This window comes from Lepidochelys olivacea, assembly GCF_965140295.1.
Source record: "Lepidochelys olivacea isolate rLepOli2 genome assembly, chromosome: 12".
Lineage (NCBI taxonomy): Eukaryota > Metazoa > Chordata > Testudines > Cheloniidae > Lepidochelys > Lepidochelys olivacea.
The window spans coordinates 17,429,723-17,442,738 of record NC_140422.1 but is presented as its reverse complement, the minus strand read 5'-3'; the positions used below and the strand labels follow the sequence as shown (position 1 = coordinate 17,442,738).

Here is a 13,016-nt window from a genome sequence, read left to right as displayed (position 1 = left end):
ACTTAAGTATAATTAAGAAATAAGTGCAAAAACACTATTCTAAAGTGAACTGCTACTACTTTAATACACAATTCCAAGGAGGCAGAATCAAAAAGTTTTGTTTCCTTTCACAGAAAATGTTTCTACAAATCTGTAATAGCAGCATAACTTAATTTACCAAAGAAGGTTGATGTTTGAAAGCCGTAGGAATATGCACAAAAAATAGTTCATATCTTTTTATACAAATAAAAGTATTATTTTTTGAATATTCATAAAGTGACATGACACTGAGCAACATGTTTCTTCACATTGACATTCAAAGTTTAGGTGGATCAGTTGCAATGTAAGACCCCCGTATCATATTCAGTCAAGCACCATGGCAGACAGTGCATTAAGGTCTCTCATGAATGGATGTTCAGCTAGTATTCGATCAATCTTCTGTCTTTGCTCAGAATCAGGAAATATTTTTATCAATGCTTCCCTTAGTTGTATTGTTTCTGTTGTAGATCTTTGTGGTGGAATTGTTAGACCAGTCTGTACGTTAGGCAAGTTTGGTTCAAATGGAAGCCTGGCAGATGGAGGACTACCATGTACTTGGTTCATAGGTTGTCTATTATTACTGCATGACTTGGGTATTGGCATGAAGTGTGAGGTCCCAGAAGAATGCAGTCTCCCAGTCGGTAGAGTTACTTGTGCTGGTGGAAAATCTCTATAGAACAAAAGTGAAATTTCTGGTAAATTAAGGAAGAAGTGGTATTGAGTATAAAAAGTGTAGGCAAAATAGAGCCTCTGAACCCCTACATTCTAGTATTCTTCAGATTGTTTTGGAATAAAGATGCAGTTCATTTGATTCCATCAAAGTGATGCAAAAGTGATACAAAACAGTAAGTACTACAATCTACCTAAGGGACTTCAAATCTGAAGCCTAAGAGATAGTAACAGAGATTAGCATTAGATATGACTGGCTATGATGCACGTTTTAGACAGGTAAAGAGTGTTCAACATTCAAGTGCTCAATTAGCAAAACATTCAAGTAATCAGTTTTACATTTTTACAAAATGCCATGTACTAACTTCAGTATTACTTATAGTAGAGATGGATAAAAAAAAAACTATTAAGTCAACCAATTCATTACATAAACTGTCATACATGATGGCTGAAAATCAGCCAACAACTAGTTTTTTCTTAATATCTCTAATGAAATAATCACTTTTTAAAGAGTTACGTGTTTATCATCATCATTATGAAATGAAAACACTAAAGTATTTTCATTAAAACTTTAAGGTTAAGTGTCAAGAACCCCCAGATCAGAGCTCTTTCTATTCCAAATGCTGACAATACTGCCACTACTTATCTGTTCAAGAAGCTGCATTCATTTCACTGATGTAGAGACTAGGAAAGTCATTATGTGGTGCAATGGAAAAACCAAAAGTTTGAACTCCTGTCTTTGTAGGAATAAAAGGAAGATCTGATTTTTAAATATATTTCTAAATTATGGTAGTAAATTTAAATCTACACATTTTAAAACAAATTAAGATTAAAAATGAAATAGATTAAAAAGTCATTTAGTTCCAGATGTCTTGGCAGGCATTGTTAATAGTATGATGTAGTAAGCTGAGGGTAGCTTGGAAAATGAAAATAGGAAAAAAGTTGTGTGTCTCCCATGTGCAGAATATACCGTTAATATGTCTATTTATCTTAGGTTTTTCTATAGTGCTCCTATCATCCAAATGCTGATCATCAGTAAGGGGTAATCAAGGATATATTTAGATGAACTCATTCTATTTCTTATGAAACAGAGTCACTAGTTATGCATCATAGGTTTGTGTAATACCAGCATGCTATGTGGACCACCACATTTATGTGAATGCCACCACAATCAAACCTCAGAGGAAGTTACTGAGGCACTTGCCTTGCTTATTGTGAGATCCTGGTTAGATGCATGTAACGTCACCAACACTTTCTGAACAGACTAAAGTAACAAAAAAGAACACATTTTTTCCTGTAAAGCTATTACATCTTTAGAGCTCATGCTCTTAATATATTTTTCATACTGTACACTGTGACTTTGTTTATTTAAAGTAAATTACTTCAGGTTTCAGTTAAAGCATTTATTGCCCCTTGTAAGCCTTGGCTCTCAAAGCAGAATGAAGAGACTGCTATACCTAAAACAGCCTTCACTCCGAAGGAAGTCCTCTAATCTAGGTCCATTTCTTCCCAAAGGATCATCAGGAACCATGAATATGTCCCCAACAAATGTGTATTGGAGCAACCTGCAACAGTAAATATTAATGAAATAGCTCTACCAATACAATTAGTTTTTTCAACCTCCCACTCCCAATATGTAGAATTAACCACCTAATTTCACAGCTAGAATCAGTACAGTCTGATCAATTAACTTTTATTCTGCTATAGCTAAAAATGACATTCCCTTCCAAAATCATGAATTAATGGGTGATTATATGGAAACGAAAATCCCGCCACTATTCCTGACTACAGTGGGTTCTTAAACTGGAAGGTCTGGGCCACTGCAAAACAAGTGAGAGAGAGAAAGGACTACATAAGATTTTATTATTTATATTATACTTCCTTATCCGTATATTCAAAATGATTAGCTCAAGACTCCTGCATCATTGCAAGCCACACAACTGATTGGGATCTGTGACCAAAACATAACAGAGTGTCTCCAGGGGACAGGCACTAAATGCTGACTAGTCTTGTGTGAAGATTTTTTTATTTAAGTTAGTTGACTGCAAATCCTTAACATTAAAGTAATCAGAAGTTCCTGTGTTTATATATACTAAATACAACCTTGAAATACAATAGTGGAAGAGATTATTTCTGTACCATTTAAGCACCTTCTTCCTATTTAAATCTTTTAATAAAAACTACTTAGTATTTTGTCTTCTGACTAGAGAACAAGGCCCGTTTCAAAGTCTACTGAAGCCAGTTGAATTCTTTCCATTGATTTGGGATTAGACCCTGAATGAAAATGGAATAACTGATATGTCATTTAAATTTAATATGAGACACCCAATTTTTAAGATTTACGTTTAGATTTTAGACTTTGTTTAGATAACTTTAAAAAACTAAAAGTTAATTGTTGAAGGAGGTTGTTTACAGGTAAACATGCAGGTGTATTGTACCTGCAATATGGCTTTTCTCCATGTCATTAATTGGGACAGTTTGACAAAAATCAACAAGACGTTCAGAATAGAAAGCCACTGCAAAAAGTCTATGGGAAAAATCATCAATGAAGTGTTGGAATTAATAAATACCCACCCAGATGGCATTGGTCATTGTATTTTTTCATTAAAATGAGAAAGGTACAACTCAGAAGCACCAAAATGGGTATTTGCAATATGCCTTTGTCATTTCATGATTAAAATACTGCAGTGGACCCTACAAAGGGTTACTCCTTAAAACCACCCATAAACTGAAGATTCTGCAGCATGCAATGACCCTGCTGATAAATGGAGTATTTCACTACCAGAATCTGAGGTCAGTGCTCTGTGAAATTACATCCAGAAACCAAGCGTTGACCAGCAAAGTCTTAAATGCTTAGGACCTACTTACCTATCTGACAAAGTGCCTTGCTCCCTGTATCAAAGTATCATAGCTGAGATTAGCAAAGGTTCTCAAGCTTATGTAACCATGCATCTTCAATTAGAGGGGCTACTGACAGGATGTTTGGGAAGAGAGGGGGGGAGGCACAGCTTTAAATTTTGTTCCCACCTCAGTCTAAAACAACCCAAATAAGGATTACTTTCAGATGTGCCTTTTTGCCCCCCAGACATTTGAAAATGGGGGTGAGTTGTTGGAGCAGGATGTCAGGTGAGCGGTTATGTTGTATGGTATTGCTAAAGTTTAGGTCACAACATTATTTTAAAAATTATATTAAGGGCATCTAGAGCATAAGAATAGGACTCTCTTTTAGGGTTTGTATAAATCCGTAAAATTACCTTTTTTGAATAATCTCTCTCCAAGAATATGATTCCGTCACAAATTCTCTGAAATTATCATTGGTAACAATAATGCCTCCAGTTTTATCAGCAAGATGCAGCAAAAATCTACAACAATTATTTCAAAGACAGTTAAAATATTTTTTCAGTTTAGTTCTGGCCAAAGCCATTCACATCAGGTAGAAAACAAGCATCACAGTCATATAAAAGGAGCCTTCCCTAATTAGACAGTGTAGATTAGATCTACTAATGAAAACACTTGTTTTAAAGTTTTTATAAAGTTGGACTGGTTGACCTCAACCAACCAAAAAATGAATCTCAAGTCTCAGCTGACTGCAAGCAGCACTGCTTACTCAAGCAAGTTTTTAAGGTAAGATTTTGGTGCTAGTGGTTATCATAGAAATGCTAACTGAGTATGCTGAATTACAGGTTTACAAAAAGTGTATGTAGAGGTAAATAAAGCTGCATGTCTAAAATAAATCAGTAAAGTTGAAACTTCATTACACAATTCAACCTAAGTCCATTGCCAGACATTCTCTTTTGGCTAATCTGCTGTGTCCCCTTGTGCAGCAGGATAATACTTCAGCTCCATTGCATTACTACCTCTATGCTTGCCTGTTTCATCAGCTCTTTTATCAATGAGTAATATATCCTTTTCAAAATTATATGATTAAAATTAATGCAAGTTTTCATTATTGATATATTAATACAAGAAATACAGGGACTACCTTGAAAGTACACAAGTTGTTTATTCCTCTGGAAATAAACTATCCCACTTTTTCCTATTTAAAAACACCAATTATGAACCATTTAGGATGTACAGAGTTTAAAAAGAATAAATTATTCTCAGAGAGTTTTGCTTACATGTACCTTGAACAGAGATTCAATGTAAACACAATGTGATACTCTGATTTCCACAGCAATCAGAAGTCTTTCCATTGAAAGTATACAGCATTTTGTATTATAATAAAAGCTGTTCTATTTTAAGGCATAAATTTAAAAGTATGTGAGATGATATAACACTGAGCCCAAAAGACCTACAGTGGGAACAACTATGGATTGCCTACTTTTTGTACCTTTTAATTTTCTGACATAACATTGCGTTAATGGAGGGGTTTTTGGTTATTTATTTTTAAGAACTACTAAAATGTACTGGTGCATTTAATTTTATTTTCACGTTCAATGAGTACATGATGGTTAGACTGCATATTCAATGACATCAGGCATGGTCTATGTACAAGAACATACCATCTCCTTAGTCAGTAGAAAAACAAAAAGGTGGATTGCTTATCAGCTGGGACAGAGGGAGATGCAGCAAAAAAGCTAACTTCCAGATGGCTAGCTCAGAGCTGCAGCTGCTTGTCTTTGCCAAATTTTAAAGGGTTAGCTGATAAAAGAAACGTTTCTAGCATGCTCTTCTAACTAGCAGCTTGGCATTGGGAAACTTTAGTAGAAATCATTCAATGATTAAGAAAGCTAACTGACTGTGGAAAGAAACTCCCACTTGCAATGAGCGAGACACATCTGGTTGAAAGACTTCCCCAGAACTTCAAGGTTGGAGGTGGTGTTTAAAATAAACATGGTATTTTGTTGATGTGTTTCTAAATAAAACCAGGATGCAAGTTTGACATTAACTGCCTTTGTGTATCGTTTACTGCCATACGGCACACTAGGGCTACGATCACCTCGAGTGCAGCAAGTTTTACAGAGTCAACATTTGAACATTTGCAACCTATGCATCTCTTGTCTCTTCCACACCATCTTAGAGGCTGGAAGGTAGAAAAAGGGTCATGCAAAAACTCCTCCCTCTTTAGTAGTTTATATGTTATTTCAATGGGCACAGATCCAGACACATGTGTGTGTTCAATCTCCACAACTCGATGGGTTATAAGTTAGTAAACCTCAGCAAGTGATTTATACAAAACTTGTCAAAGACACTTTTCCTCAGTGAGGACTAAAATCCATGACAAGTTTTAATGAGGGAAGCTACCAAATTATACAAAATATCCAGGTCATCCAAGGATGAATGATGACAGTTTAAAGTTGCTAAGATTTTGGCTGCATATAATGCCATTAAAAATACTGGCCTTAATGACATACTGAAAGCAGAATGTGTACAAGGGAGTGAAGGTCATTTAAATAATGATCCTTGATAGGACAGATACACCACAGTTGCACACAAATATATGGAACACCTCTTAGACATGAAATTGGTGCTTGGCTCTCCAGGTTAATGTTTACCTCACAATATCAGTCATGAGGTATGACAGTCATCGTGTATCTTTTAAAAGGGTTTAACTCCCATCTTTCATACCTGTCATCATGAGCAGCAATTCTTGCTCCCAATACCATCCTTGCAGGAGTTAGAGACAATATTCCAACATCCTGGAGCTGTGTTAAGAAATGCTGCTCTGTTAAAAGGGTAAAACAAACATTCAGTTTTAAAGGCAAGGCTTTCTTCTTTAAAGTGATTATTTACAGAATTTACATCTAGTCTACGTAACATGCAAAACAGTTTATCTTCTCTGAGAGCAGTACCTACTGATCCGCACAGATGGCACACTGCATCTTGAGAAATAGACTACTGCTGGTAAGTCTGACGTGGATGGAGCAAGTGGCCCATAAATTCCTAAATTCTAACCTGTCTCTAAAACCCATCTCCATCCGTGGCAGGTCAGTTAGACTAAAAACATTTAAAACTAGAGTGCTTAAAGTTAGGCACCTAAACAGGTAGCTTGATTTTCAGTGATGGTGACCACCCAAAAGTCCCATTAACTGCATGTTTTAATTTTCCTAATTAAAGTGAAGCTACTGCTTCTTTACTTCATAGAACTGTCTCAAGGATGAACTAGCTCAGTCTTATAAATAACTTAAAAAATTTAAAGTTATTGAAGAGGTGAGAATGATTTTAAAAGGCTGAGACTAATGGAGGAAAGGTAAATCTGAGAGTTTAAGGACTTGTAAGTATTAAGGCCTTGTCCTTACTAAGAAAAAGATGTGTTAATTCACGTTAGCTACCATGACTTAAAAACCTAGTGAAGACAAGGCAGTTTGTAGTTTTCACACAAGTTAGGCCAAGTTAAAAACTACAGGAGCACCTAAGGTTTAATTCAACCTGCTAACTCATATGAGCCTACAAACTGCCTAGGGGTTTACCTTATGTTAGCTAACTCAAGGTAAGAATACATTTTTTCTGATAAAGATGCATCCTCAGTGTCTTCATGATAGTGAAATAAATATCAGCTCTTCAGAGAATGGTCTGCAACACTGTTGAGCAAACCTGGAAAGGTTTCTCTAAATACCCAAACGTTAAGATGCTGAACAGTGATAACTGACTACTTTTGAATTGCAATAATTCAAGAGATATTTTGATATTTATGAGCAGCTAATTTCTATACCATATTACAAAATAAAGTATATAACACCTAACTGGATATTGTCAAGTGATTCAATAAAATTCAGAGAAATGTAAAAAACTTACTTAGCAATTCAAAATTAGGTTATTTATCAATTACACTTTTGTGACAGGTCCCAAATATCAAGAGCTGAACTTGGAAAGAGAGTTAATTAGATTGAATACAAAAGAAAAGAAAGTAGGACATTATTCGCCTCACCTTTGATGTTAGGATCACGTTTTGTTCTCCACTGTGGAACAAACACAGTAATATTTCTGTGGCCACGTTTCCAAAAGTAATCAACAGCTATTGCAATTCCTCGACAGGAGAAGAACTTCTGTAGACCATGGCTATAAAAAACAAGCAAGATTAGTTCATGTTGAGTTGTACAACTATGAATGTTGAAGAAATTAAAAGTGTTGCGGTGAAGTGATATCTTGCACTATAAGTACAATACCATTAAAAAATAAAGGTAGGGGATGCTTATTGCTCTAGTTACATACAAGGTGCTCCATACAAGGAAGAGAGTTTAAGCGCAAAAAAGGGAGAAGTGTCTCTTCAGCCATATTACCAGACTCCTCCCTCTCAAAGCAAGGCAGATACACAGATTAGCCCACTTCAAGTTTTGTGGGCAGAACTACAGCCATCAGTCATGGGCAGGGACCAGGTCCTTCTGAAGAGCCCACCAGCTGAGAATTTCCAAAGTTGAAGCATATTCTAGTTTTATGATTAGCTATCAATTACAGATTAAAATGATCCATATACAATGAATTATAATGAAAATAAGTATTGTGCTGCAAAACACCAGACCCACCTTCTCTCCAGTTGGCACCAAAACATATTTCACCAGGTGGGCCAGATGTGAGGACATGCCTTGTTAGATTCCTTTGAATAGTGGATATTGAGTTTGGGAAACAGAAGGCCCTTCGCTCCTTTCCGACCCATTATATTGGGCTAGTAATTTTTAGCAAGATCAATGGATGATGTAATACCTCTGAGGTGAAGCTTCCTGAATTTTTTGCACTTCAGATAAACTACAACAGGAATAAAGTGGTAACGCCTTTCTATTTTTGTGATCCCGCCGAGTGGCTCTAATAAAGAAGAGCAAACCAAGAAAGCATGGAACTAGCCTAATGTGGAAGATCCAGGTCCGTTTACCAGAAGTTAAGATGTCTTGTTACAAAGACTTGATGGAAGTTAGAAATGAAAATAGGCGGGTAAGAATTTGATTCCCAAGTCAGTGGGTAAATCCTTCAACTACAAATGTTTAAAATATTTAATAACTGTATGATTATAGTCCTGAGGAATATTATTTATTACAGACTTTAACAAGGGATAGTGATAACACACAGCAATTACAGTGTGGATTATAAAAGTGCCTACAATTAAAGTAAATATTGAGCCCTAAGCGTAATAGCCCAATACTTCAATTTTTATTTCCTACTAAAAAGTTACTTTTGAAAATGATTAGACTCAGGTGTTCAAAAAATTCCAACTAGGGATGGGATGTATATAGATAGGAATAATAATGCTTTTATATGCAAAATAAACTAATGCAGTTCAGCAAAAATGAATGGAACAGTATCCAGTGCAATTAAATTGGCAAATATTGAACAGAATTTAAGTTTTTATTCTAGAAACCATGATTTCCAGTATCCAACTTCCCAAATGAAAAAGCTGCATGGGCTAATTAGCAGTCCACCCAATTGCAAGAATGACCTAGGTAAGAGAATTGAGCAAAGGGAAGACTTAATTAGCAGCAGGTAGAGAGAGATCTCCTTACATAACAAAACAAAATCTCACTGAAAGTTTGTGAAATAGATTAAACAAGACTAACACCAGTTTAAATTTTACAAATCACTTGGTTTCATATCCTCCTACAGATCAGAAGTCAGATTTATAGGAACACCCACACACAGAGTAGAGACAGCAGGTTAGATTATAACAGGTTCAACAGAATTTAAACTGACTGAAGCAACTTAATGAAACATCACTCTGAATAGAAAAAAGAAAAAGGAGTACTTGTGGCACTTAGAGACTAACCAATTTATTTGAGCATAAGCTTTCGTGAGCTACAGCTCACTTCATCGGATGCATACTGTGGAAAATACAGAAGATGTTTTTATATACACAAACCATGAAAAAATGGGTGTTTATCACTACAAAAGGTTTTCTCTCCCCCCACCCTACTCTCCTGCTGGTAATAGCTTATCTAAAGTGATCACTCTCCTTACAATGTGTATGATAATCAAAGTGAGCCATTTCCAGCACAAATCCAGGTTTTCTCCCCACCCCCCAACCTGAAGCGAATACTCACCAGCAACCACATACCACACAACAGAACCACTAACCCAGGAACCTATCCTTGCAACAAAGCCCGTTGCCAACTGTGCCCACATATCTATTCAGGGGACACCATCAAAGGGCCTAATAACATCAGCCATACTATCAAAGGCTCATTCACCTGCACATCCACCAATGTGATATGTGCCAGCAATGCCCCTCTGCCATGTACATTGGGCAAACTGGACAGTCTCTACGTAAAAGAATAAATGGACACAAATCAGATGTCAAGAATTATAACATTCATAAACCAGTCGGAGAACACTTCAATCTCTCTGGTCACTCGATTTCTGATCTCAAAGTGACTATCCTTCAACAAAAAAACTTCGAAAACAGATTCCAACAAGAGACTGCTGAATTGGAATTAATTTGCAAATTGGATACAATTAACTTAGGCTTGAATAGAAACTGGGAATGGTTGAGTCATTATAAAAAGTAACCTATTTCCCCTTGTTTATTATTTCGTCCCCCCCACCCCCACTGTTTCTCAGACGTTCTTGTTAAACCCTGGATTTGTGATGGAAATGGCCCGCCTTGATTATCATACACTTTGTAAGGAGAGTGATCACTTTAGGTAAGCTATTACCAACAGGAGATTGGGTTGGGGGGGGAAGAAAACCTGGATTTGTGCTGGAAAGGGCCCACCTTGATTATCATACACATTGTAAGGAGAGTGATCACTTTAGATAAGCTATTACCAGCAGGAGAGTAGGGTGGGGGGAGAAAAAACCTTTTGTAGTGATAAACACCCATTTTTTCATGGTTTGTGTGTATAAAAACATCTTCTGTGTTTTCTACAGTATGCATCCGATGAAGTGAGCTGTAGCTCACGAAAGCTTATGCTCAAATAAATTGGTTAGTCTCTAAGGTGCCACAAGTACTCCTTTTCTTTTTGCAAATACAGACTAACACGGCTGTTACTCTGAAATCTGAATAGAAAGGAGGGCAGCAGGTTTCAACACACATTTCATGTTTTCATATCAGGTAGATACCAAGAGAATGTAAAGTGATCTGCATAATGCAAGAACTAAACACACTGTAGATCATATATGCATTTCAGATCAGGGAGCTCAGAAATAAGGCAGTAGGCCTGCATTATTCAGTACTTTAGGATATGTCTACACTGCAATTGGGAGGTGTGATGCAGCACAGGTAGGCACACCTGAGCTAGCTTTGATCTAGTTATCTCACTAAAAATACCAGCGAAGCCATGGCAGCATGGGCGATGACATGGAGTAGCTGCCCGAATATATACTGAAAGTCCCAGAGGAGCTTCACACAAGTAGCTAGTGCCAACTTAGCTAATTTGTCACTAGATTTAGTGACTTTTTGGTTTCCCTAGTGAGAAAACAAGTGTCAAAGTGACCAGTGACAAATCTAGCGACTTTCACTGCCAATTACAGTGACATTCACAGAAAGAAGTCATCAATATGTATAGTCACAAAATCATTCACAAGCAGCTCAACAGTGTTAATAAAATCCATTCCATGCTGTTCTTACTACATTCTGTTGCACACCAGGTTAACAGCATTATGTCTCAATTGAGCATGTTCTCAGAAGAAATCACATTCCAGGGCTTCTTGGGCTGAGATCACTGTAATCTGCAGGTGAGGAAAAGAAGTTTGTGGATGCTAATTAAATACTTTGCTAAAGCCAGGCACATTTTGGACAAAGCAGCACATTTGCCAGGGCTTATTTTTACCCAAATGTGTTCTTTCTTGCTGCTCTGTAATAGGTAGTACACCTTGTGATGCAGAGAAATATGACTAATGAAGCAGTATACTGGGTGGAGGAGGAAGGTTAGCCAGTGAGGAGAGCTGCAAGGATGGATGGTGGGGTGGGATGAAACAGGGACATGTGCCCCAATAGCACGGGGGAAGGAGAGGCACCGTGCCTCCAGTGATAAAGCCCTTACTACAGGATCAAAGGTGGAGCTAGCATGATTTAGGTTCCCCTTTACTTCTTTCCCTGGCTTGGCCTGGGATTAGCTGCCTAGCTGTTTTCAGAAATGAAACCCTGGAAGCAGGGGGAAGGGGTCCGGCGTGCGGATTTTTGTTTTTAAGTCTACTTTCTTGGCTCCCTGCAGCACTGAGCTCAGGTCAGAGGAATGCCCTCTTCCCCCTGGTTCTGGTCTCTCCCTTTCATTAACCTGTCGACTCTAATCCAGGCTGGCAAGAAAGGGAGGCTCAGCTGAAATTAACCAACCCCACCTAACCAGGACTGCAGTGTACAGAGCACTCTTCCCAATGAGCAGAGGGTTGCAGTTTCCTTCTCAATGAGCAGAGGGCGCCCTCCTGATGATGACAGTGTACTGTTGTAGTTGCTTCTGGTGTGCAACACAACGTAGTAAAAAGAGCATGGAATGGATTTTATTAACACTATAGAGCTGCTTGTGAATGATTTTGTGACTATTTTCGCCTCTGTGTGTGTGTGTATTCTTGACTCCTTTTGAGTGCTTAAACAGCTCCATCTAGTGACTTTTCAGGGTTTGTCTGGGGACTTCCTGCTATGTGGAGTTGGCAACACTGCGCACTTCCATGGCTTCATTGCTATTTTTGGCAAGCTAGCTAGATCAAAGCTACCTTGGGTATGCTTGTGTGTATACTGTAATCACACCTCCCAGCTGCAGCATGGACATACCCTAAATGTTTTGAAGTCCACACTTATTCCTCAAACAGCTACTTTAGAGACTTTAGATCAACTAAATAACCAACTTCTAAAATACAATCTGCTAGCAGACATCCTAATTTAAATGTCTATACCACACTTTAATCCCCAGTAATATTTAACACCTCTTTTTTCTAAATTTCTTCCTTGCTTTATATTTTTGATGCCACCTACTTCAATCTGAGATCAGATTCTCTGAGTGGGGCTGGAGGGGGAGGGGAAGGAGAGACAGACCACTAATTATATTTGAACTGTAAATGAGAAACAATGTGGCCCCATTTATGTAACAGAACATGTTTGTGCAGCACTTTTTCCTGATAGAAATAGTACTGTGTATGCTTCACACAACAAACATCAATATTTAAATAAAGTAATGTAATTGTCATAGAGAGTTAACCCTCACAGAAAACCCTTACCTTCTACACCCTAATGTGCAACCTTTTTTTTTTTTAAAGAAACAAACAGCTATGCTTGATAATTTTAGCACTTGAATAGTCTTAGATGGCTTCTGACATTCAGATCTTTGCTACTGATGCTTGTTTAGCAGAAAACTCTGCCATCAAAAAACACATTAGTTCACATTATGACTGTATTTTTGTAAGAGGGCAATTTTTGTTTAGAAGAGTGTATAATTTGGAGGACACAGAGAAAGCAGCAGAACTGGCAGTGA

The 13,016-nt window shown here is 37.4% G+C and overlaps 1 protein-coding gene across 1 annotated transcript in view; it reads right to left on the bottom strand.

Moving 5' to 3' along the window:
• Positions 1–37: 37 nt before the first annotated feature.
• Positions 38–13,016, bottom strand: part of N4BP1 (NEDD4 binding protein 1) — a 36,774-nt gene continuing 23,795 nt past the window's right edge. The window contains exons 3-7 of the mRNA XM_084644721.1: positions 7,556–7,686; positions 6,256–6,352; positions 3,942–4,049; positions 2,145–2,252; positions 38–688 (exon numbers count right to left, since the gene is read on the bottom strand). Of these exons, the coding sequence (XP_084500847.1) occupies positions 343–688; positions 2,145–2,252; positions 3,942–4,049; positions 6,256–6,352; positions 7,556–7,686 (790 nt within the window). The 3' untranslated portion in view covers positions 38–342. The remainder of the gene's footprint in view (positions 689–2,144; positions 2,253–3,941; positions 4,050–6,255; positions 6,353–7,555; positions 7,687–13,016) is intronic.